This window comes from Erpetoichthys calabaricus, chromosome 11, assembly GCF_900747795.2.
Source record: "Erpetoichthys calabaricus chromosome 11, fErpCal1.3, whole genome shotgun sequence".
Classification (NCBI taxonomy): domain Eukaryota; kingdom Metazoa; phylum Chordata; class Cladistia; order Polypteriformes; family Polypteridae; genus Erpetoichthys; species Erpetoichthys calabaricus.
Genome location: NC_041404.2, coordinates 46706439 through 46733629, shown reverse-complemented (window position 1 = coordinate 46733629; position 27191 = coordinate 46706439). Strand labels below are relative to the sequence as shown.

At 42.1% G+C, this 27191-nt stretch overlaps 1 protein-coding gene across 1 annotated transcript in view; it reads left to right on the top strand.

Moving 5' to 3' along the window:
* LOC114660391 (myozenin-2) overlaps positions 1 to 27191 on the top strand; it is a 46193-nt gene that overhangs the window by 937 nt on the left and 18065 nt on the right. The window contains exons 2-3 of the mRNA XM_051934230.1: positions 14207 to 14364; positions 16487 to 16646. Coding sequence (XP_051790190.1) covers positions 14207 to 14364; positions 16487 to 16646 — 318 coding nt within the window. The remainder of the gene's footprint in view (positions 1 to 14206; positions 14365 to 16486; positions 16647 to 27191) is intronic.

The following is a 27191-nucleotide window of genomic DNA, read 5'->3' as shown; positions in this document are numbered from 1 at the left end:
ATCCCGGGCAAGGTGCCAACCCACCGCAGGACACACACAAACACACCAAGCACACACTAGGGCCAATTTAGGATCGCCAATCCACCTAACCTGCATGTCTTTGGACTGTGGGAGGAAACCGGAGCGCCCGGAGGAAACCCACGGGGAGAACATGCAAACTCCACACAGGGAGGACCCAGGAAGCGAACCCAGGTCTTCTAACTGCGAGGCAGCAGCGCTACCACTGCGCCACCGTGCCGCCCTTTTTTAGAAATTCAACTGAAAATAAATGATGCATAGCTGACGACTCAAGTTCATTTTTCAATGACATTTTTTTTCTTTCATACATCTGTTCTAGCAGAATTCAGAAGTCAATCATGACTTAATATAGAATTACACACAGTTAACGCTTTACTTAGCTAATGCAATGGCAGTCCAAATGAGCAGAAAGCTGTTATTACAGACGTCACAGAAACGCGAGAAAGACACAAAACATTCGGAGTTTGGGAGAGAGAGGCATGCACTTAATCAATAAAAGAGAAGTATCTTTATTGATGGATTCTAATCAGAAAAACATAAAATAATTTTCTGAAACTGGTGTACAGATTCCTGTGAAGTGTTTTCTCTTTTCGTATATGTGCACTAATCCAACCCTGGCAGCTCCAAGTAACATGTAAGCCGTATGTTTCAGGAATAAGTAAAATTGCTGCTTCATATAAAAAGACGACAGTCTTCTTCTTCTTCTTCTTCTTCTTCTTCTTCTTCTTCTTCTTCTTCTTCTTCTTCTCATTACAACTTAGTTTTCTTTTAATGCAGTAACGCGTAGAAATATTTTAAGCTTTTCAGACTGTTTTGCGCTGGTTTCTATTAATTGAGTTTCGGACTCAGCGCAGGTTTCAATTATTTGAACGTTACTGTAATTTGCTCGCGCTCTGTATTTTATTTATATTTTCAAGTTCTTTAGATTTTTAAAAATTGTCAGCTCAAAATAAACGTCAAGACGGAAACCTTTACACGTACAGCATCATTTTGTCCACAAGTCTCAGCAAAAAACGACCCTGTTATGAGGAGAAGTTTGTTGGTTACGTGCGTGAGAACAGCGGACTTCATGAGCGAAAAATTCGTTCTCCCCGCCAACTGAGCAGACGCATTTCTATTTATAATCCTGTTTCCTTTGCAAACACTCTTCCACAGGGACACACACGCATCTGATTAAAAGGTGTTTTATCTGTTTACTTTCGTCAAAGAGAAAATCACAAAATTCAATTTCCGGTTATTCTTACTCGCAGGCCCCCCATAGACCAGTGGATTCATAAAGTATTCAGACCCCCTCAGCGTTTTCACATTTTGCTATGCTGCAGTCTTGTACTGTAATCCTTTAAATTCATTTTTGCCCAACATCAAGCAAAACTCTGTACTCCATAGTGACAAAACAAAAACAGGATTTTAGAAATACAGTATTTGCATTTTATAACCCACTTAATACAGTTCAGGGTGGAAGGGGGCTGGAGTCCACATAGCAGGCAGTACTGGGCACAAGGCAGGGAACAGCCCTGGGCACAGCAGCAGATCAGCTCAGGGTTCACTCAAACACATGTTGGTCCAATTTAGAATCACTAATTAACATGACAAGCACTGATTTGATCATGTGGAAGGAAACCCGGAGTACATCCCATTTACACACAGGGACAACAAGACAAATCCTCACAGATCACCAGTGGGTGTAATGCAGCAAGGCAAATGAAAGGCAGGATTCCTCTCTCACAACAGTTTATCTATACTAATAAAAGGCAAAGCCCTCACTGACTCACTCATCACTAATTCTCCAACTTTCCATGTAGGTAGAAATCTGAAATTTGGCAGGCTCATTCCTTACAGCTTACTTACAAAAGTTAAGCAGGTTTCATTTCGAAATTCTACGCATAACGGTCATAACGGCATGTTAAACTTTCTTATTTATGGCCCCATCTTCATGAAATTTGATAGGCTGCTTCCCTGCGCTAACCGAAACCGATGTACGTACTTATTTCGGTGGTATATTATATATTGAACTTTCCAACGGTCTTTGTTACTTATGGGCCCATCTTCAAGAAATTTGGTACGTGGATTCCCAACACTAACTGAATCCTACTTACGTACATATATACGTCCATAGCCTGCAGCTTGGTCACCGTGTGAGGCGCCGTTGGGTCCCCCATCCCCACGCCTCCCACGTAGTTGGCTGCCTGCCTATATAAGGCCGTCCGTCACTCTGGTCTCTTCATTCCCTTCCCTGCTTCACCACGGTATTCACGTCTTCCTGCTGATAACTGCAGCCTTTTTATTTAATCCACGGCTTATCCACTATTTTATTGTTCGTTTATTATGATTATAGTTATTGTGTAGGTATTTTAGACTTAGTTTACATTTTTCAGGTACCCATTTTTTTTATCGTTCCAACCTTACCCCCATGAACATGTCTATCGAGGTGATCACCATCGATCAAAGAACTGTCACTTACCGAGTGGTTTCCATGCCCAGAGATGGCGCCTGCCTTTTCCATTCTCTGTGTTACATATTGCACGGCCATATCAGGCTCACTCTTGATATCCGGAAGAACATTGTGTCTTATGTATTGAATGACTGGGACAGGTTCAAGGTGTGGACTGATGACAGTACAGGAGATAATTATACTACACAGGAGCACTAGAAGAGTGAAATGCTGAAGCCCTTCACCTATGGTTCTGCATGTGAGTTAATGGCTGCCGCTGAATTGTTCGGTTGTTGCCTTTCAAGTGTACCGAAATGGCCAAATATCTTACACCTTTGGACGACCGCCAATGCCTCTTAAACATCTTAGATTCACAGGTGACGATTTGAGTAGTGGACACTTTGATGTTTATGAATGTTTAAACTCTCAAAAGCTGGATGCAAAGTTATCGATGAAACCCATTTCAATTCAAACACCTCCAATTTCCAGTAAGGCTCTGCTTCGCAATGACAATTAATAAGTCTCAGGGACAGACCCTACAAAAGGTTGGCATTGATTTGAGGCGAGATTGCTTTTCACATGGCCAACTATACCTTGCATGCTCAAGAGTAAGCTCAGCGCACAGCTTGGTCATATTACAACCGGAGGGCCGAACTGACAACGTGGTATACAAAGAGATCCTTAACAAATAATTATTGGTATATTTTCCCTCAGTTTAAAAAGGTTTACTTTTCTTCTTAATAAAAATTTTAAAGCAGTACTTCGCCGCTGCGAAACGCGGGTATTTTGCTAGTTTTTTAATAATTGCAGTTAGCTGTGAGTCTCATTATTTGAAGCAACACTTTTAATAGCAGGCAACATCACTACATACTGTAGCCCCCCAAAATCTTTATCAGTACCTATTCAAGATTACATCTTGCCTGAAGAAGGGGTCTGAGTTGCCTCGAAAGCTTGCATATTGTAATCTTTTTAGTTAGCCAATAAAAGGTGTCATTTTGCTGGGCTGTTCTCTACATTCATAATGGCTAACACGGTACAACACCCTAGTAGTACCTATTCAAAAAACTGCAAAAGATTCAATATTTTTATTCCTGTAGATAGAAATGTGCATTTTACTGGAACTGACTGAATTCTTTATCTCTTCTTGCCTGTGATTTTGCTGGTGTCCAGGGTTGCTTCTCGCTTCAAGGCCAAAACTATTTTAGTCGCCTTAAAAACTGGTGGATTGTATTTTGTTACTTCTTAAGGTTCCTTATAATGATACTCATTGTGAAACCTGTCACTGTATAAAACTGTGATTATCTGTAAAATGTAATGCATTACTGCGATGGGTTGGCACCCTGCCCAGGACTGTTTCCTGCCTTGTGCCCTGTGTTGGCTGGGATTGGCTCCAGCAGACCCCCGTGACCCTGTAGTTAGGAATATAGCGGGTTGGAAAATGGATGGATGGCTGTAATGCATTATCATAAGTCGAGTACATAAAGATAATAAAAAGGAAATAATTCAGGAAGTTAGAGTCGGCTGCATAAACAACAAAAATGTATTTAGCTGGCAAAAAACAACTTGTTTTGTGAAATATATTGTCATTTTTTTCCTGTCTAAAAAAGGGTATTAAAGACTCGCCAGGTATCTCTTTAAATGAGATTTGGTTAACTTGGGTGTCAAGCTAAAAAAGGAAGTTCAGTGTGTAATGTGTGGTTGGGTGAAGAATTAGTTAAAACACAGGAAGCCGAGGGTTATAGCGTGAAGAACTTTACCAGAATTGGGTGATGTTAAGACTGATGTTCCTCTGGGGTTTAGTGCCAGGGCCACTGCTACTTTTAATATATATAAATGATCTAGATAGGGCGACAGGGTGGCGCAGTGGTAGCACTGCTGCCTTGTAGTAAGGAGACCTGGGTTCACTCCCTGCATGGAGTTTGCATGTTCTCCCCGTGTCTGCGTGGGTTTCCTCTCACAGTCCAAAGACATGCAGGTTAGGTGTATTGGCGATCCTAAATTGTGCTTGATGTGTGTGTGTGTGTGCCCTGGGTGGGCTGGCGCCCTGCCTGGGGTTTGTTTCCTGCCTTGTGCCCTGTGTTGGCTGGGATTGGCTCCAGCAGACCCCCGTGACCCTGTAGTTAGGATATAGCGGGTTGGATAATGGATGGATGGATGGATGGATGGATGGATGGATGGATGGATGGATGATCTGGATAGATATACATAGAGAGCAAGCTGGATACTTTTACAAATGATACTGAGCTAGGTGGATTGGCAGATAATCTACAATCTGTTGAATGATCAGAGAGGGACTTGAACAGTACACAGGCTTTGGCAGATTTTTGTGACAGATACAATTTAATGTAAGTAAATGTAAAGTATTAGATGTAGCAATTAAAAAAATGTTTGATTTGAATACACAATAGAATGTCAGAAACCATTAAGAAGGCTAACAGAAGGTTAGGTTATAATGAACAATGTGTGGAGTACAAGTTAAGTGAGGTTGTGTTTAAGCTTTATAACCCACCAGTAAAGCTGCTCCTGGGGTATTGTGTGCAGTTATGGTCTCTGGGCTGCAGAAAAGACATAGCAGCACTAGAGAAAGTCCAGCAAAGAATGACTAGGCTGATTCAGGAATGGTGGAGATGAGATATGAGGAAAGTTTAAAAGAGTGGAACCTTTTCAGTTTAAGCAAAAGGAGATTAAGAGGAGACCTGACTGAAGTGTTTAAAATTATGAAGGGAATTAGTCCAGTGGATCGAGACGGCGACTTTAAAATGAGTTCAACAAGACCACGGGGGGTATATTTGGAAACTTGTTAAGGCTAAATTCCAAGTAAACATTATGAAAAGTTTTTCTCACACAGAGAACTATAGACACATGGAATAAGTGATCAAGTAGTGAAACTTTAGGAATATTCAAAACTCCACTTTTGGAGAAATAACGCTCACCAATATTCTTACCTTATCTAATGTTCTAACACCATACAGAAGTCATGCCATTATGACAAACAACACCCCCCCCCCCCCCCCCAAACCCCCCAAAAACATACCAGAATGACTTAAAAGAAAGAAAATATCTGACTTGGCTAAAGATAAAATTGACATTTACAGTGGGTCATTATAAAGGTATAGTGCTGCAGGGAAGAAGGAACCCCATTCGCATTCCTTGACAGACTTCTGCTGAATAATTAGTAGGCTGAAAGTCCTGAGTGCTAGTAGATAAAAGAGAGGATGTGCAGAGTTGTTCACAATGGCACTCAGTTTTGTTTTCATTCTCTCCTTCTCTACTGTCTCCAAGATGCTCACCATCCAGTGCCCTTAATGTAGCTCTTTAACAGGCGCTGGATTCACTTGCAGTGTGTATTACCCTCTACTGTAACCTACAGTAATGCACTCATTGTCAGATTATTCACAGACATGGCCTTAACTTCCACTGTTATGCAGACGATATACAGTACAGTTATGTCAGTACGGACTCCCTTACAGATTCACCTCCCAGCACACTCACTGACTGCATCACTGATCTTAAGCTATGGATGGAAAATCACTTTCTCAAACTTAATGCCAATAAAACTGAAGTGTTACTGGTAGGTCCAAAATCCCAGCTTTCTAAGGCATCCAATTTCTCTGTTTCTGTTGATGGTCCTCTTGTCAAACCTGCTCCTGTTGTCAGAAATCTTGGTGTTTTGTTTGATTTATCGCTTAACTTTGAGTTACACATTAGGTCTCTTTCCAAAATTTCATTCTATCATCTTCGTAACATTGCCCACCTCCATCCATTTCTGTCCTTGTCTGATGCTCAAACTCTGGTTCATTGTTTCATAATGTCTCGTATTAATTACTGTAATTCCCTCTTCATTGTCCTCCCTGCAAAATATGTACAGAAGCTACAGTATCTGCAGCCAGAGTCCTCACCCACACAAAGCGTTTTGCTCACATCTCCCCTGTTCACTGGTTACCAGTTCCATCAAGGATTAAATTAAATTAAATTTTGCTGTCTGGCTCCACCATAAGATGGCTGCACCGACGAGAGCTGCAAGTCATCTCAGCAAAATGTTATTATTTATTTTCTTACTACTCACTCTCTTTGTGCGTACTACTTTTTCACACTTTCAGTATGACCGGCAAACACTCTTGGAATTATGTTCATCAGCCAGTTCAGATATTACAACAGTTTTTAATATCGCTGACACTGTACTGTCTGGAGTCTTTTGCTTACTCGCGCGACGCCAAAGGAAAACAAAGAGGGGGAAACGCGCCGGAGTTCTGTGCCGAACCCGACAGAGGAACAACAAGCCTCCTCTGCCTAGCATCCTGCTCGCTAACGTTCAGTCACTGGACAACAAATTAGATGAGCTGCGCGCACGGATAAAGCACCAAAAAGACATCACGAACTGCTGCGTTTTGGCTTTCACAGTCCTCTGGATATTGTACCACCACGTCTCTTAGTGGAAGCCTTTGATGCGTTGGGCTCACCCTTATTAGCCATCATCAATGATTCTATTAGTTCGGGTGTTGTGCCCTCATTTTTTAAACATGCTGCAGTCCGTCCCTGTCTCAAAAAGGCAGAATTAGATCCTGCAGTTTTAGCTAATTTTCGTCCAATTTCCCAACTGCCATTTCTGGCTAAAATTCTAGAAAGAATTATTTATAATCAATTGGTCGATCACCTTAACTCCAATAATTTATTTGAGATCTACCAATCTGGCTTTAGGCATTATCATAGTGTTGAAACAGCACTCCTGAAAGTGTTCAACAACATCTCTCTTATTACTGACTCAGGTAATGCGGCAGTCCTTCTCCTCCTTGACCTGTCCGCTGCCTTTGACACTATTGACCATGAGATATTGCTGTTGCGGCTTGAACATCTTGTTGGGCTTAAAGGGGCTGCTCTTAACTGGTTCAGGTCATATTTAACTGGTAGACACTTTTAAGTGACTTTTAATTCCTCTTCTTTATCTACTGCTCCTCTTAAATATGGTGTTCATCAGGGATCCATTTTGGGTCCTATTTTATTCTCCATATACCTTCACCCTATTGGAGCAATTTTTAGGAAATTTAACATTTCTTTTCACTGCTATGCTGATGATACTCAGGTTTATATTCCTGTCTGCAACTCTACAACAAATCAACACCACAACTGTCTGTCTGAATTAAGATCCTGGATGGCTAATAATTTTCTCGATCTAAATCAAAATAATATGGAGGTGCTTATTGTAGGTCCATCAGCTAAAGCCCAAATTGGTCTTGGACTTCTCGGCTCTTTCTCTGTCTTTTCCAAACCTCAAATCCGCAATCTTGGTGTTACCTTTGACAGTAACCTCTCTTTTGAGAAACAAGTAAATTCTGTAGTCAAGAGTTGCTTTTTCCAACTTCGTCTATTAGGTAAGTTAAAGCCTTTTTTATCTTGTAGGGATCTTGAGATAGCTACTCATGCGTTTATTTTTTCTCGCCTCGATTACTGCAACTCGCTGTATTCTGGGATTAACAAATCCCTGATACACAGGGTACAGTTGGTCCAAAATGCTGCCGCTTGCTTTCTGGTTGGGGCAAGAAAGTATGACTCTGTTTCTCCTATTTTAGCTTCTTTACACTGGCTTCCTGTCAGTTTTTGAATTGATTTTAAAATCCTGCTGCTAGTTTTTAAATCTTTACATGGGTTTGCTCCTGCCTATTTATCTGAACTGTGTGTTTTACACCAGCCATCTAGAGTGCTTAGATCTTCTGGTCAGTTGTCTGTTGTTGTCCCTCGTACCAAGTGTAAAACCAAGGAGGACAGACAGGGCCTTTGCAGCTACTGCGCCTCGCCTGTGGAACTCTTCACCTCATCATATAAAGGAGTCGTCTGCAATTGAACTGTTCAAAACAAGATTAAAGACTCATTTCTATTCACTTGCATTCCGTGACCTTCAGTAATACTGATGGTTTCCTCTTTGTGACTTTATAACATTACAGTAATCCCTCGCTGTATCGCGCTTCGCCTTTCGCGGCTTCACTCTATCGCGGATTTTATATGTAAGCATATTTAAATATATATCACTGATTTTTTGCTGGTTCGCGGATTTCTGCGGACAATGGGTCTTTTAATTTCTGGTACATGCTTCCTCAGTTGGTTTGCCCAGTTGATTTCATACAAGGGACGCTATTGGCAGATGGCTGAGCAGCTACCCAGCTTACTTTTCTCTCTCTCTTGCGCTGACTTTCTCTGATCCTGATGTAGGGGGTGTGAGCAGGGGGGCTGTTCGCACACCTAGACGATACGGACGCTCGTCTAAAAATGCTGAAAGATTATCTTCATGTTGCTCCCTTCTGTGCAGCTGCTTCCTGAAACGACATGCTGCACGGTGCTTTGCATACTTAAAAGCACGAAGGGCACGTATTGATTTTCGATTGTTTGTTTTTCTCTCTCTCTCTCTCTCTTTGTCTGCTCCTGACGAAGGGGGTGTGAGCTGCCGCCTTCAACAGCTTTGTGCTGCGGTGCTTTGCATACTTAAAAGCCAAACAGCACTATTGATTTGTTTGCTTTTCTCTATCTCTCTGACATGCTCTGCTCCTGACGCGCACTCCTTTGAAGAGGAAGATATGTTTGCATTCTTTTAATTGTGAGATGGAACTGTCATCTCTGTCTTGTCATGGAGCACAGTTTAAACTTTTGAAAAAGAGACAAATGTTTGTTTGCAGTGTTTGAATAACGTTCCTGTCTCTCTACAACCTCCTGTGTTTCTGCGCAAATCTGTGACCCAAGCATGACAATATAAAAATAACCATATAAACATATGGTTTCTACTTCACAGATTTTCTTATTTCACCGGTGGCTCTGGAACGCAACCCCCGCGATGGAGGAGGGATTACCGTACTTCTATTTTTTATGTATATAACATTACTTCTATTTATTATGTATTTTATTTTATGTTCATATATTTTATTTCTATTTATGTTTTATGTTAATTTGTTCTATATTTGTAAAGCACTTTGGCCACAGCATTACTATGTTTGTTTTAAATGTGCTATATAAATAAATTGACATTCACACCAGACGGGTTCACAGTTTATCGGGGAGACAGAACGAAGGACTCAGGCAAGTCCAGGAGAGGGGGTGTGTGCTTTATGGTTAACTCATCGTGGGCTACGGATGTGTGTGTCTTAAAAACGCACTGCTCACCGGTTCTTGAGCTGCTGACCATTAAAGTTAGACCCTTTTACCTCCCGAGGGAGTTCAGTTCAGTTCTCCTTTCAGTTGTTTACATCCCCCCACAAGCTGATAAAGCTTCGGCTATGGATGAACTGTATGATGTTATCAGTGGACTAGAGAACGCTAACTCAGAAGCAGCATTTATTATGTTGGGAGACTTTAACAGAGCAAACATGAAGAAAGTTCTCCCTAAATACTATCAGCACATCTCTCCCCCCATATGAGGTGATCAAACACTGGATCATTGTTACACCTTATTCAAGGACTCCTACAAACCCTTCCCTCGATCATCTTTTGGAAAAGCAGACTATTGCTCTATATTGCTGCTGCCCGCATATAAGCAAAGACTTAAACAGGAAAAACCAGTTTACAGGGACATCTACAAATAGGACAGTGAAACTGAGGGGGTCTTACAGGACTGCTTTGAAACAACTGATTGGGAGATGTTTGAGGATGCAGCTGATGGCAACATCAATGAATTCACAGACTCTGTCACAGGATATATCAGCAAGTGCATTGACGATGTTGTCACTAAAACCTCCATTTGCATATATCCTAACCAGAAACCCTGGGTAAATAGGGAGATTCGGGCTAAGCTCAAGGCGCGGACTTCTGCCTTTGGCTCAGGGGACTCTGAGGCATACAAAGCAGCCAGATACGACCTCCGGAGGTCCATCAAGAAGGCCAAACGGGACTACAGGGACAAAGTGGAGTCAAGCTACCACAGCTCTGACACCAAGCGCCTGTGGAATGGACTGTGCTGCATCACTGACTATAAAAAGAAAAACACAGTCAGTGTTCAGCCCACTGCATGTCTTGCAGACGAGCTCAACACTTTCTATGCTTGTTTTGATGCAGCCAACAAAGAACAGTTGCTATATCCTCAAGGGGACAGTGAGTCTGTCACTCTGATCCTTGAAACGTCTGATGTGAGAAGGTCCTTCAAAAAGGTCAATCCTTGCAAAGCTCCGGGACCAGATGGCATCCCAGGCCGTGCCCTCAGGACGTGTGCTGACCAGCTAGCAGGTGTGTTCACCAACATCTTCAATCTCTCCCTGAGGCAGTCAGTGGTCCCCACTTCCTTCAAAACATCCACCATCATTCCTGTCCCAAAGAAACCTATGGTCTCCTGTCTGAATGACTATCGCCCGGTTGCACTGACATCGGTCATTATGAAATGCTTCGAGCAACTGGTCAAAGGTTACATCTGCTCCTCCCTCCCCGACACGCTGGATCCTCTCCAATTTGCTTACAGAGCAAACAGATCTACAGAGGATGCCATTGCGCTGACAATAAAGACTGCCCTCACCCACCTGGAAAGAGGAAATTCATATGTAAGAATGCTGTTCATAGATTACAGCTCGGCATTCAACACCATCATCCCCTAAAAACTCGTCTTGAAGCTTGACGACCTTGGGTTGGGGACAACCATCTGCAGATGGATTTTCTCTTTCCTCACAAACAGGCCCCAGGTGGTGAGAGTCGGCAAACACACGTCCTCATCACTCATTTTAAACACAGGAGCGCCGCAGGGCTGTGTGCTTAGCCCCCTCTTATATTCCTTGTTCACCCACGACTGTGTTGCAAAACACGGCACAAACACCATCATCAAGTTTGCAGACGACACAACTATCATAGGCCTTATCACTGACAACGATGAGACGGCCTACAGAGAGGAGGTGCTGGCATTGAGTAATTGGTGCCTAGATAACAACTTGTCTCTTAACGTCAGCAAAACCAAGGAGATGATCGTGGACTATCGAAAACAACAAGGCAGAGAACACCAGGCCATCTACATCAGCGGCATAGAAGTTGAAAGGGTTAACAGCTTCAAGTTCCTCGGAGTAAACATCACCGAGGATCTCTCGTGGACCCTTCACATAGACACTGTGGTTAAGAAAGCTCGCCAGTGTCTCTACTTCCTGAGGAGGCTGAGGAAGTTTGGCATGAATGCCAACATCACCTCAAACTTTTACAGGAGTGTGGTCGAGAGTCTGCTGACGGGCTGCATTACCGTGTGGTATGGGAGCTGCTCTGCCAGCAGCCGGAAATCACTACAGAGAGTGGTGAAGGCAGCAGAGCACATTACGGGCAAGAGTCTCCCTGCCATTGAAGACATTTACCTCCATCGGTGCCTGCGTAAGACAAGCAGCATCATAAAGGACCACAGCCTTCCAGCACGCCAGCTGTTCTCCTTGTTACCGTCTGGCAGACGATACAGGAGTCTGGCTGCTCGGACTACAAGACTTAAGAACAGCTTTTACCACCAGGCCATTCGACTCCTCAACAGCAACACCTGAACACTTACATACACTTACATTACACCTACATTGCACTACTCACACACAAACTGTACCTGCACACACTCTGAATACTGATTGGAATATGCATCTGTACTTATTAAACATTATCTGTGCAATAACTGTCATTTGTACTTGCTGCTCATTCAACTCATATTGCTCTATAACTTCTTTTAAAACGTACACATTTTATTTTATATGGCTTGTCTATTTTTAACTTGTCATTTTTTTTTTATTATTTTTTAGCTTTATTAGATCTAGGCTGAGTGACTTGTTTTTCTCGTCATACACATTTCATTGTATGTTGACCCTGTGTTAACCTACACAGTATATGACAAATAAACCAAAACCTAAATTCAAGATTCTCACCTTCAAAGCCCTACATAATCTTGCCCCCTTCTACCTCACTCAGCTCCTAGCTCCATACACTCCTTGTCCTCTAGCAGTAATCTCCTTACTGTCCCACACACCAGACTCTCCACCCTGGGGGGCAGGTCCTTTAGTGCAATGGCCCCTCAACTCTGGAACTGTCTTCCTCAGTCTCTCTGAGATTGCTCCTCTTTCTGCACCTTTACATCTCAACTGAAAACTTTCCTCTTTTACGAACTTTTGTCATCTGTGTAATTTTGGGTTGGGTTTGTGACAGGCGCTCAATAAATGTAACTTATTATTATTATTATTATTATTATACACTGCCTGGCCAAAAAAAAAGTAGCCACCAAAAAAAAAAAGGTCACACACTCTAATATTTCGTTGGACCGCCTTTAGCTTTGATTATGGCATGCATTCGCTGTGGCATTGTTTCGATAAGTTTCTGCAATGTCACAAGATTTAGTTCCATCCAGTGTTGCATTAATTTTTCACCAAGATCTTGCATTGATGATAACAACAACAACAACATTTATTTATATAGCACATTTTCATACAAAAAGTAGCTCAAAGTGCTTTACATAATGAAGAAAAGAAAAATAAAAGACAAAATACAAAATTAAAATAAGATAACATTAGTTAACATAGAAAAGGAGTAAGGTCCGATGGCCAGGGTGGACAGAAAAAACAAAAAAAAAACTCCAGATGGATGGAGAAAAAAATAAAATCTGTAGGGGTTCCAGGCCACGAGACCACCCAGTCCCCTCTGGGCATTCTACCTAACATAAATGAAATAGTCCTCTTTGTAGTTTGGGTTCTCACGGAGTCACTTGATGCTGATGGTCATACAGACTTCTGGCTTTTAATCCATCCATCATTGTTGGAACATCATGGAGCTTTGAGCAGATGGTGGTGGCGCAAGCCACCACCAAAAGGACACCGGAAAAGGAAACAGAAGGGAGAGTAGGGGTTAGTACAGATTTTGAATGAATAGTTATTATAATGAATTAGATATACAGAGTATCAGGATTAAATTACAGTGAAGTTATGAGAAGGCCATGTTAAAGTAATGTGTTTTCAGCAGTTTTTTAAAGTGCTCCACTGTATTAGCCTGATGGTAGAGTCTGACCGCTGCGCAAAGCCTTCTCCAGCACATCCCAAAGATTCTCAATGGGGTTAAGGTCTGGACTCTGTGGTGGCCAATCCACGTGTGAAAATGATGTCTCATGCTCCCTGAACCACTCTGTCACAATTTGAGCCCGCTGAATCCTGGCATTGTCACCTTGGACTATGCCCGTGCCTTACGGCTACACAGCTGCTCAGTCCCAATCCCTTGAGTTCCCTTCGCATTCTGCGTGTGGAAATGCTCTTACTTTCACTATTAAACATAGACCTGAGTTCTACTGTTGTTTTTCTTCGATTTGATTTCACCAAACGTTTAAGTGATCGCCGATCACAATCATTCAGGATTTTTTTCCGGCCACATTTCTTCCTCGAAGATGATGGGTCCCCGCTATCCTTCCAGTTTTTAATAATGCGTTGGACAGTTCTTAACCCAATTTCTGCAATCTCCTTAGATGTTTTCTCTGCTTGATGCATGCCAATGATTTGACTCTTCTCAAACAGACTAACATCTTTTCCACGACCACGAGATGTGTCTTTCGACATGGTTGTTTAAGAAATGAGAAGCAACTCATTGCACCAGTTGGGGTTAAATAACTTGTTGCCATCTGAAAGATAATCGCCCATGCAGTAATTATCCAATAGGAGGCTCGTACCTATTTGCTTAGTTAAATCCAGGTGGCGACTTTTTTTATGGCCAGGCGGTGCAGATTCCATGCCAGAATACACAGTGAATTCACATCTGTTGATGCACATGAAACAGAAATCTGTTTTATCATTTTTAATGCAGAGCAGCTGAATTTAGGAAAGAAGATCAGCGTGCCCAGGGATGTAATGATGGAAGAGCTTGGTTTACTCTCCAACAAAGCTTCCAGGATGTTTCACGAGAGACAAAAACGAGCAGACAAGTTTATTCTGGAAAGAGTGGAAGGAAACAGGCCTGTAACTGTGAGTTCATATATGGATTCTTACGTTTGCATGTGTGTGGTCTAGCTCTGCGTTTCTCAACCTTTAAGTATTTGCGACCCAAGTTTTCATAACAGTTTTAATTGCGCCCCGCTAACATTTTTTTTTTGAAAGGAGCCCACTAGTACCAATTTGTCCTTTTTTAATTAATGATATATCATAGATGCATATTTTATTACACCTACTTAACTTTTATCGACATTTATCTAACTCTATATTTATTTTTCTAGTATCAGAATGTAGTTTAAGTTAATTTGTTTTGGTTTCAATAGATGTTTTTTTCATATTTTTGATTCTTATTTTCTTTTTTTCACATCTTCGCGCCCCCCTTTTTGTTACTACGCGCCCCCCCTAGGGGGGCCCGCCCCACAGATTGAGAACCACTGGTCTAGCAGTAGAAGAAACAACAGAAAATGAATTAGTGTTACTTGTGGAAACTGGGCACCTCATTTTACTTCTAGCCACGTTTCTGCAACCCATATTTCGACTTTGACGTAGATCTGACTGGAGCAGGTGAAGTTACACCAAGCGTCTCTTTGCATGTAACTTCCTGTCAATGGGAAGTCAGTTTGCAAAAATTTCTAAAGTCCCGTTTTCGCTTTCTCATTCTGGGGTATTAAGTGTTGCCTGATGTAGGAAAAAATGAATTGAAATGCTTTTAACAAAAGGCTGCAATATAATAAAATATTAAAAAAGTGAATGGTCTAAGGGCGGCACGGTGGTAGTGTACACACATGCTCACTCATACAGGGCGAGATTAGTTACCAAATTAAACTGCAACTTCATGTTCTTGGGAGTTTGAAGGATCGTGGGATATAAGAAGAAAACCCTTAAAGACATAAAATTTAAAAAACATCCATCCTTCCATCCATTTTCCAACCCGCTGAATCCGAATACAGGGTCACGGGGGTCTGCTGGAGCCAATCCCAGCCAACACAGGGCACAAGGCAGGAACCAGTCCTGGGCAGGGTGCCAACCCACCACAGAATTTAAAAAACAAATGGAACATTTAAATATTTTTATTTTACATCTTGTAACTTACTGCGGTGGGTTGGCACCCTGCCTTGTGCCCTGTGTTGGCTGGGATTGGCTCCAGCAGACCCCCGTGACCCTGTGTTCGGATTCAGCGGGTTGGATAATGGATGGATGGCTGGATCTTGTAATTTAAGGCTGCACTGTGGTGCAGTGGTAGCCCTGCTGCCTCGCAGTAAGGAGACCTGGGTTCGCTTCCCAGGTCCTCCCTGTGTGGAGTTTGCATGTTCTCCCCCTGTCTGCGTGGGTTTCCTCCCACATTCCAAATACATGGAGGATAGGTGGATTGGTGATCCTAAATTGTCCCTAGTGTGTGCTTGGTGTGTGTGTGTGCCCTGCGGTGGGCTGGCGCCCTGCCCAGGGATTTGTTCCTGCCTTGCGCCCTGTGCTGGCTGGGATTGGCTCCGGCAGACCCCCATGACTCTGTGTTAGGATAACGGATGAATGGTCTAATTATTACTTTCCGAATGCACTAAGAGTTGCAGCTTCACAGCTACAGGGATCTGATGTTACATCTGCCAGTAATCACATCCTTGGTGTCAGGTTGTACTTTGCCTTCATTTTTGTTTTTCTGGGCTCTTCAGTTTCCTTCCAATATTTTGCATTTTAAGTCATTTACTCAGCCTCGTATCAGTTAGTGTGGGTGAGCAGTTGTCCAGTAGGTGATTTACTTTCCAGATAGTGAGGGATCCTACAGTATTTTGCACCCATTGCTCATGAGTTAGAGTTCTTCTCCCAACATCTTTTTAATTATATAAAATGGTTCCAAAATTATAAGGATGATCTCTGATTGTACTAAACAAGTTGATTTCACTAATTACCGTTATGATAATAATCCTTTCGTTCTGCTAGTGTATGCTGACTACCACTACTTCCACCGTTTCACAAGTGTCAGAGCTCATTAAAGAGCAAAAAGATAAAGATTGCAGGTACCTAGTAGACTGGCTTTTAAAGCAGGGGTCTCCACTTCGTCAGGTCGTGTTCAAGGCCAGGAGCAGAGTGGCTGAATACAACACCAGGAACATTGAAGAACAGATGTACTCAGATATTTCTTTTGTTTTTTTTTGTTCAGGCACAGAATACCAGAACCACATTTAAGGGCCTTCCCGATGGTGGCAAAGAGAATTACAGGACAGAACTTTTCATCGATCATCCCGGAAAAGCCCCGTTTTTGTCTTCTCTGAAAAAAGCAACAGCAAAACAAGATGGAAACCCAAGCATCATTGCACCAGGTAATACAGTGATCTCTCGCTATATCGCGCTTCACTTTTCGCGGCTTCACTCTATCGCGGATTTTATATGTAAGCATATTTAAATATATATCGCAGATTTTTTGCTGGTTTGCGGATTTCTGCAGACAATGGGTCTTTTAATTTCTGGTACATGCTTCCTCAGTTGGTTTGCCCAGTTGATTTCATACAAGGGACGCTATTGGCAGATGGCTGAGAAGCTACCCAACTTACTTTCTCTCTCTCTCTCTTGCGCTGACTTTCTCTGATCCTGACGTAGGGGGATTGAGCAGGGGGGCTGTTTGCACACCTAGACGATACGGACGCTTGTCTAAAAATGCTGAAAGATTATCTTCACGTTGCTACCTTCTGTGCAGCTGCTTCCTGACATGCTGCACGGTGCTTCGCATACTTAAAAGCTCGAAGGGCACGTATTGATTTTTGACTGAAAAACAAACTCTGTCTCTCTCTCTCTCTCTCTCTCTCTCTCTCTCTCTCTCTGCTCCTGACGGAGGGGGTGTGAGCTGCCGCCTTCAACAGCTTTGTGCCGCGGTGCTTCGCATACCTAAAAGCCAAACAGCCCTATTGATTTGTTTACCTTTCTCTCTGTTTCTGACAGTCTCTGCTCCTGACGCGCACTCCTTTGAAGAGGAAGATATGTTTGCATTCTTTTAATTGTGAGACAGAACTGTCATCTCTGTCTTGTCATGGAGCACAGTTTAAACTTTTGAAAAAGAGACAAATGTTTGTTTACAGTGTTTGAATAACGTTCCTGTCTCTCTACAACCTCCTGTGTTTCTGCGCAAATCTGTGACCCAAGCATGACAATATAAAAATAACCATAAAAACATATGGTTTCTACTTCACAGATTTTCTTATTTCGCGGGTGGCTCTGGAACGCAACCCCCGCGATGGAGGAGGGATTACTGTATAACAAAGTGTTATGGCAGAACTGATGTAATTGCAGTGCCTGTAAGGCAGATGTATAGAATGTTTGCTCATTCATCCCACTACAGTAGGTGTGGGGTTGTCTACCATGGCACATGTCCATATTTTCAAATTGGGTCCCAACTGATACATTTTAATGCTAGCTTCTTATCTGCATGGCCATCATATGGTAAATAGCGGCGTGGAGTAGTAGGTAAATTATTTAATGACTAGTCATTTAGCCCGTTACAATAACGGGCGCTAGAACAATAGTGCATAAACATTAGTAGGAACAGTCTATATTAAATGGCAAGGGACTTTGACCTCATTCTTTTTGTTGGTCGTATTTTTCTTTCTTTCAGCCTTTCTTTTGTTGATGTTTACTTGCTGAGCTGACCGTTCTTCATGGGCTGCCGCCGTGTATTGTGTGTCTTTAATTTTCTGTGACAGTAATACTGTCTTGTATGTCCGCTGGCTTGTACGTCCGTAATATACCTTTAATTTTCTCTGGCGGTAATACAGGCTTGTATGTGGCTGTAATATGCGTCACTGTATTGTGTACCTTTAATTTCCTTTCGCAGTAATACTGGTTTGTATTTCCGCGAAACGCCTGTAACTTTCTCTGACAGTAATATCGCGCATTGCACCGTGCCCCGCGCATGCGCACTTCACCAGAAGACACACACACACACGGACATCTGGACGCACACAGGGATTTAATTAAAGAAGATGTCTCCCTTCTAGAAACATGAGTTTAAGGATTAAACAAATGAGTACATCAGTGAGAAAGCTAAGAAATTGTACACAAGAAGTCAGAACTTGAAATTGTAAAAGCTTGAATGCGTCAGATGGCATCAACACTAAGCAATGCTTAACTCTTTCAGGGCTGATGTCGACTTTTGTTAAAAGGAGGAGTTGACGATGGTAATCGACTGTAAACTGTGACAAAACCAACTGTTATGTTTTAGTTGGACTCTTGTTGCTAGAAAGAAAGTTAGCTTCATTGGTTTGACCGAGATTTCCTGCGCTCGTGTGAGTAGTAAGGCGCAAACAAGAGCAAAAATGGCACTGACATAATGGCGAGAGATCAAAGCGAATGGGTAAAGCAAAATACTCCATGGATGAAGTTTTGCCTATTATCTCTGAACTGGACTATGACTTGTCGGACTACGATTTTGATACTAGTGATCGAAAATGAATGTGAGGTTCCAGCTCCAGCTGACTGGTCCCCAGCTAATCGAGATGCTGAACAGGTTCATGTAGCTGACACACCTACAGCAATGTTCACCAGGAGGTCTGCCACTCAACAATGATAAGAGGTAGAAACCAGATTGCAATGCACTGCGACCGTGACCGCTGCTGCTACTGCTGCCACCCCAGCCATGCGAAGACAGCCTGGCAGCAGGCCTGCCACACATTCTTGAGAAACTGGCAGCCACAGCATGCAGCAACAGATGTTTTATGTTGATTTCTGTGTAAAACCGTTGCTTTTCAGAAATGTTTTTTGGAAAAAATGTTCAGCCCTCAAAGAGTTAATTCACATTTACTGTCAGCCCATCCAAGATTTCATATGAAAAAATATTTTCTTAAAGCAAACCCTTAGTGCAGGGGTCCTCAATCACAGTCCTGGAGGGCCGCAGTGGCTGCAGGTTTTTTCTCCAACCCAATTGCTTAAATAGCAGCACGTATTGCTCAAGTAACACTTCTGCTTCACTTTAGTTGTCCCACTCGTTAAGAATTTGAACCCTTACTGCTTATTTTAGTCTTAAACAGCTGTATTCTTGGTTTTTAATGGCTCCTAATTAGCTACTAACATGCAAATGACAGAAGAGACCAGCATTCCTCCATTTAGCTTGTTACCATTAACAGCTCTGTGTGTATTTATCATGGGTGGCATGGTTGTGCAATGGTAGTGCTGCTGCCTCGTAGTAAGGAGACCCAGGTTCACTTCCCGGGTCCTCCCTGTGTGGAGTTTGCATGTTCTCCCCGTGTCTGTGTGAGTTTCCTCCCACAGTCCAAAGACATGCAGGTTAGGTGCATTGGCGATCCTAAAATTGCGCTTGGTGTGTGTGTGTGTCCTGCGGTGGGTTGGTGCCTTGCCCGGGGTTTGTTTCCTGCCTTGCGCCCTGTGTTGGCTGGGATTAGCGCCAGCAGACCCCCATTTGTTAGGATTCAGCGGGTTGGAAAATGGATGGATGGATGTATTTATCATACACAATTGGGTTTAATTAAATACTTGGAAGGATTACTTTGGATGATACCCTTAGAAAGGGGAAGAAAATCCAGGATATGAGAATGACCTGACATAGCAGAGTTAAAGCACTAACAAACCATGAAATTAAATTATGGGCTAGAATTACTTTCTAAGTAAGCAACTGGGTTAGAACACAAACCTGCAGCCACTGCGGCCCTCCAGAACTGTGACTGAGGACCCCTGTCTTGGTGCAAAACATCTAAAAAGTATCAGTCTGGAAGGAAACCAAAATGAAAAGGCAGAAACATTGTTGGGAAACCACATTGTCTCATTTAATAGCTGGTCTCCCAAGCAAGTAAATTAAGTATTGAAGTTCTCTGACCGTCTGATGGCCAGACAACATATTCAGCTCTCACTTGTTCTTCCTGATTTCTCAGGCTGTTTTCGCCACTACTATGTTTTAGTTTAAAATCCCAGACATTAGTCTCTGTTGTTGCCTTTCATCCATACTACATGGCATTTTTAAACCCAGAGACTTTTGAAAACTTTCTCCAGAGCCATACGTTTCTGAAAAAGCTGGCTCAGAATTGTACTGTAGAGGGGTAAAGATGAAGAGTTTTGAACACACCATAGTCTGTAATCATGCTCTGATTGGTTTGCACTTCTTATGTGGCCCTCTCCTGACTGGAGCATGTTTCGGACATTTTCTCAGCTGCTTTGCTCACCTTATACTCATGCGTTACTCTCAAAACCAATTCCACCTCATCATCAGTTCAAGCAAAACAGTTTGTTTTTCTGTTTTGGTGTTGGCCCTTGCTGTTTTCCACGTGTAATTGACTGGAACTGTTTTTAACTGAAAATGTAGTACTGGTGACGTGGCATCAGACTGTAAGTGTGACAGTATTTTCACAATTTCTTATGGTTAGCAATCCAAATTGATTCAGTAAGTCAGTCAAATCAATGGAGTTACTGTTTGTGGAAATTTTTGGCAGTGCATTCTAGAATTGCTGTTTCAGCCACAATGATCTAACAGCGACATTAAATATCTCTCAGCCTGCAAAGTGAGGGAATTTTAAATGTGAAACAGCAGGAGAGACATAAAAGCTGTGCTGCTAGCTTCATGATTTTAGATGATGACCATTAACCTGGGATCTTAAAGCCCATTCCCACCTAAGCATTTCCCCAGAACACTCCTAAACTGCTTGAAAAGGTTTCGATTATTTTCAAACACTATTCGCATTCTAGCAGTCTAGAAAACTCCTTCATGGAGCAGCTTTCAGATGTTTTTAGCCAAACGCTTGGTTCATTGAAATCATTGGTAATGCTAATAAAATGCTGGTAAAATAAAACAAAAGAATGCTTTGAAAGCCTTTTTACAGGAAGTCATTGTCTCTTCCTGGATGAAGCAGCTCTAAAGGACTAAAGAAAAAAGTCTAAAACAAAATACCTGCGGTGTTGTGCACGTGTGTGTGTGTAGTGACAATGAGAGGTGACAGTGCACACATACCTTCCAATCAAGTGGCAAGAATTCAACAAAAGTTATTAGTGTACATTTAGTTTTAATCGTGTTAAACTTCAGTACAGATGTTTCAACCCGTAGGCAGAGTGGTAGCGCAGAGCTGGCATTCCTTCCTTACACTGCTAACTGTGTGGGGTTTATACATTTTAACCATGCATTTCTGGACTGATAGTTATTAATGAATGTGTTTAACTGAGTATTATTACCTGTTTTAATAATGAATACTGGAAATACTTTTCATTTAAGAAAATACATTTAGTTCTTTGTAAAGTAAATAATATCCATCCCCACTCTGAGTCTCCTTTGGCTGACGTGCCACCAGATCACACTTTTTCAAAATACCTTTCGTATACAACTAAATTAAAAATAACAAATAGTTTAATAATAAGTTTCTGTTGCTGGGTTGCTCACAGCACACTCTCTTTTCTGCACGACTCCGTGACTGGGCACACTCTCCAGCACATGTGCGTCATCCTCGATGATCACTGACTCTATGTGATCCTAAACCGAGCCGGTTAAAGTTACCCATCAGCACACCCAGATGTAAAATAATAATATTTAAATGTTCCATTTGTTTTTTAAATTTTATGTCTTTAAGGGGTTTCTTCTTATATCCCACGATCCTTCAAACTCTCAAGAACATGAAGTTGCAGTTTAATTTGGTAACTAATCTCGCCCTGTATGAGTGAGCATGTGTGTATACTACCACCGTGCCGCCCTTAGACCATTCACTTTTTTCATGTTTTGTTATATTGCAGCCTTTTGTTAAAAGCATTTCAATTCAATTCCAATTTAAACGTATATACAGTAAATACAATGTATGTTCAGTTCTTTTCAGTTGGTTACCGCCATGCATGATAACCCCATCCTCACTAGCAGTCACCAGATAACCAGATCATGTCCTTGCATGATTTTGCTCTGACAGTAGCAGGCAATTTTTTTTTTCAAAATAATGCCATTTTTTTTGTTTTTTTATATACAGTCATATGAAAAAGTTTGGGAGCCCCTCTCAGCCTGCATAATAATTAACTCTCCTTTCAACAAAAAAGATAACAGTGGCATGTCGTTCATTTCCTAGGAACATCTCAGTACTGGGGTGTTTTCCGAACAAAGAGTTTTAGTGAAGCAGTATATAGCTGTAGGAAATTAAATCAAATGTGAAAAACTGGCTGTGCACAAGTTTGGGTCCCCTTGTCATTTTGCTGATTTGAATGCCTGTCACTGCTCAATGCTGATTACTTACAACAACAAATTGGTTGGATGAGCTCGTTCAGCCTTGAACTTCATAGACAGGTGTGTCCAATCATGAGATATAAAGGTATTTAAGGTGGTCAATTACAAGTTGTGCTTCCCTTTGACTCTCCTCTGAAGAGTGACAGCATGGGATCCTCAAAGCAACTCTCAAAAGATCTGAAAACAAAGATTGTTGAGTCTCATAGTTTAGGGGAAGGCTACAAGAAGCCATCTCAGAGGTTTAAAGTGTCAGTTTCAACTGTAAGGAATGGAATCAGGAAATGAAAGGCCACAGGCACAGTTGTTGTTAAACCCAGCAGGTCTGGCAGGCCAAGACAAATACAGGAGCGGCATATGAACAGGATACTGAGAATGGTTACAGACAACCCACATATCACCTCCAAAGACCTGCAAGAACATCTTGCTGCAGATGGTGTTTCTGTACATTGTTCTACAATTCAGCGCAATTTACACAAAGAACATCTGTATGGCAGGGTGATGAGAAAGAAGCCCTTTCTGCACTCACACCACAAACAGAGTCGCTTGTTGTATGCAAATGCTCATTTAGACAAGCCAGATTCATTTTGGAACAAAGTGCTTTGGACTGATGAGACACAAATTGAGTTATTTGGTCATAAAAAAGAGCGCTTTGCATGGCGGAAGAAGAACACCGCATTCCAAGACAAACACCTGCTATCTACTGTCACATTTGGTGGAGGTTCCATCACGCTGTGGGCTGTGTGGCTAGTTCAGGGACTGTGGCCCTTGTTAAAGTCGAGGGTCGGATGAATTCAACCCAATATCAACTAATTCTTCAGGATAATGTTCAAGCATCAGTTACAAAGTTGAAGTTACACAGGCGTTGTATATTCTAACAAGACAATGACCCAAAACACAGTTGAAAATCTACAAAGGCATTCATGCAGAGGGAGAAGTACAATGTTCTGGAATGGCCGTCACAGTCCCCTGACTTGAATATCATCGAAAATCTATGGGATGATTTGAAGCAGGCTGTCCATGCTCAGCAGCCATCAAATTGAACTGAACTGGAGAGATTTTGTATGAAAGAATGGTCAAAAATACCTCCATCCAGAATCCAGACACTCATCAAAGGCTACAAAAGGACAGCGTCTAGAGGCTGTTATATTTGCAAAAGGAGACTCAACTAAGTATTGATGTCATATCTCTGTTGGGGTGCCGAAATTTGTGCACCTGTCTAATTTTGTTATGATACATATTGCATATTTTCTGTTAATCCGATAAACTTAATGTCACTGCTGAAATCCTACTGTTTCCATACGGCATGTCGTATATTAAAAGGAAGTTGCTACTTTGAAAGCTCAGCCAATGAGAAACAAAAATCCAAAGAATTAAGAGGGGTTCCCAAACTTTTTCATATGACTGTATCACTAGTTACATGCTTACGTGCTACTCAATACCTGTCTGTAATGCTGGAATTTCTCAGGGTGCTACCTGATTCATAGAGAGCCCAAAATGTTGCTGCAGAACAGGGTGAACCCAATATGTCTGCTCACAATGCTGATGACACCCCCTCTCCAGTACTGTGATGACCAGGATTACATGCACTAAAGTCATAGAAGACATTCTGGAGACACAACAGTCACCTTATAACATGACAACAATGCACAGCCTACGATATGAAAATGATGTCAATCATAATTTCTTTCCTGCAAAACACTTCTTTGAAAAATGATGGAAACTGGAATAACACTCAAAAAACACCTGAATAAAAACGAAACACACTTCCAAAAAGCCATTAAAAGCTTGAAAAATGCTAAATACGTGTTATAAATTTACAACGCTCAAATGTGAATGGTGAACTAAAGTGATATGCTATATGAAAAGCTATCCTCTGTGGCACAATGATCTCAAACTTAACTTGAACACCAAGGTAGCAAACAGAGAACAGGCCACTCTGATGGTCTTTGTTAGATACACAGATGGTCAGTTGTATGTACAAAGCCAAACAAAAAATTTGTTTGAATAATACTGTCAGTTCTTAAAAGCTGAAGATATGTTTGCTGCAATAAATTATCAGCAATTTTTCGCTCCAAATTCCTGAAAGGGCTATTTGCCTGTGCCAAACTACATCAATATGATAAAAATTGCCAGAAATGCATCTCATATATATTTGTGATTTCTACGCTGTTTTTATTTACTACAGTATAATACTAGAATTTAGCTGTGCCTCCACAGGAATGTCTGATCTTCTTCTTGTCAGTATCTTCACGTCTGTGTGGTGCTACAGTGGCAAGAAAAAGTTTGTGAAATAAATAACCAAACAAATAACAATAAATAAACAAATGTATGCCTATATACATCAGACTTCCAAAACAACTCGGAGTCCTGCCACGTGCAAAAGTTCGCTGACGACACTGCTATCGTGGGCTGCATCAGGAGTGGGCAGGAGGAGGAGTATAGGGACCTAATCAAGGACTTTGTTAAATGGTGCGACTCAAACCACCTACACCTGAACACCAGCAAAACCAAGGAGCTGGTGGTGGATTTTAGGAGGCCCAGGCCCCTCATGGACCACGTGATCATCAAAGGTGACTGTGTGCAGAGGGTGCAGACCTATAAATACCTGGGAGTGCAGCTGGATGATAAATTAGACTGGACTGCCAATACTGATGCTCTGTGCAAGAGAGGACAGAGCCGACTATACTTCCTTAGAAGGCTGGCGTCCTTCAGCATCTACAATAAGATGCTGCAGATGTTCTATCAGACGGTTGTGGTGAGCACCCTCTTCTACGTGGTGGTGTTCTGGGGAGGCAGCATAAAGAAGAGGGACACCTCACACCTGGACAAACTGGTGAGGAAGGCAGGCTCTATTGTTGGCATGGAGCTGGACAGTTTGACATCTGTGGCAGAGTGACGGGCGCTGAGCAGGCTCCTATCAATCATGGAGAATCCACTGCATCCACTAAACAGGATCATCTCCAGACAGAGGAGCAGCTTCAGCGACAGACTGCTGTCACCGTCCTGCTCCACTGACAGACTGAGGAGATCGTTCCTCCCTCAAACTATGCGACTCTTCAATTCCACTGGGGCGGTAAACGTTAACATTATACAAAGTTATTGTCTGTTACACATGCCTTGCACTCTCCACCTTGCATTTTTTAACGTGCACTGTGTTTTTATCAGTATGCTGCTACTGGAGTAATTTCCCCTTGAGGATTAATAAAGTATCTATCTATCTATCTATCTATCTATCTATCTATCTATCTATCTATCTATCTATCTATCTATCTATCTATCTATCTATTAATGTATTGTTCTTGCACAAATTGAATACATTATTCAAGCATTCATAGTGCAGGTTGGAAAAAAGCATGTGAACTCCTAGGCTGAAGACTTCAACAAAAGCTAACTGGAGTCAGAAGTTGGAAAACCTGGAGACCAACCAATGAGTCGTGATTGGCGTTAATGGTTAATAGTTACACTGACTAATAAAAAAAGACTCAAACATTTGAAGTTTGCTATTCACAAGAACTAGTCCCTAGTCCCTAGTGTGTACTGTATGTGTGTGTGTGTGTGTGTGCCCTGCGGTGGGCTGGTGCCCTGCCCGGGGTTTTTTTCCTGCCTTGCGCCCTGTGTTGGCTGGGATTGGCTCCAGCAGACCCCCATGACCCTGTAGTTAGGATATAGTGGGTTGGATAATGGATGGATAGATGGATGGATGGATGAATTTACCTTAAGGTTTATGTGAAAGTCAAGTGGCTATCACTGCTGTCTCAGACCCCTAGGTTATATGGGTTCAGATCCTAGTTGGGCTCCATTAGTGTGAACTATTAATGCTCTTTTTATTTTCTTATAAATTTTTTTCATGTTTCCAGTATTAGGGCCAAATTACAAGATCCATCCATTATTCAACCCACTATATCCTAACTACAGGGTCACGGGGGTCTGCTGGAGCCAATCCCAGTCAACACAGGGCGCAAGGCAGGAAACAAACCCTGGGCAGGGCGCCAGCCCACCGCAGGGCAAATAACCAAATAAATAACAATAAATAAACAAATGTATGCCTATATACATCAGACTTCCAAAACAACTCAGAGTCCTGCCACGTGCAAAAGTTCGCTGATGACACTGCTATCGTGGGCTGGTTCACACACACACACACACACACCAAGCACACCCACTAGGAACAATTTATGATCGCCAATGCACCTAACCTGCATGTTTTTGGACTGTGGGAGGAAACCCACGCAGACACGGGGAGAACATGCAAACTCCATGCAGGGAGGACCCGGGAGCTACCCAGGTCTCCTAACTTCGAGGCGGCAGCAGCGCTACCACTGCACCACCGTGCCGTCCTAAATTACAAGATGTAAAATGAAAAATATTTAAATGTTCCATTTTTTTTTTATATTGTGTTTCTTTAAGGGTTTTCTTCTTATATCCCACGATCCTTCAAACTCCCAAGAACATGAAGTTGCAGTTTAATTTGGTAACCAATCTCGCCCTGTATGAGTGAGCATGTGTGTACACTACAATAAACGGGTGCCCCTTCCAGTGTTTATTCCTGTCTGATGACTCAAAATAGACTCAGGCACCACTTAGCCCTGTGCTGGAATAACATACCGACCCTAAGACAATATTCTGCAACCAGCCTAATCCAGTTCAGGGTCTCAGGAGGCCGGTGCCTATTCTG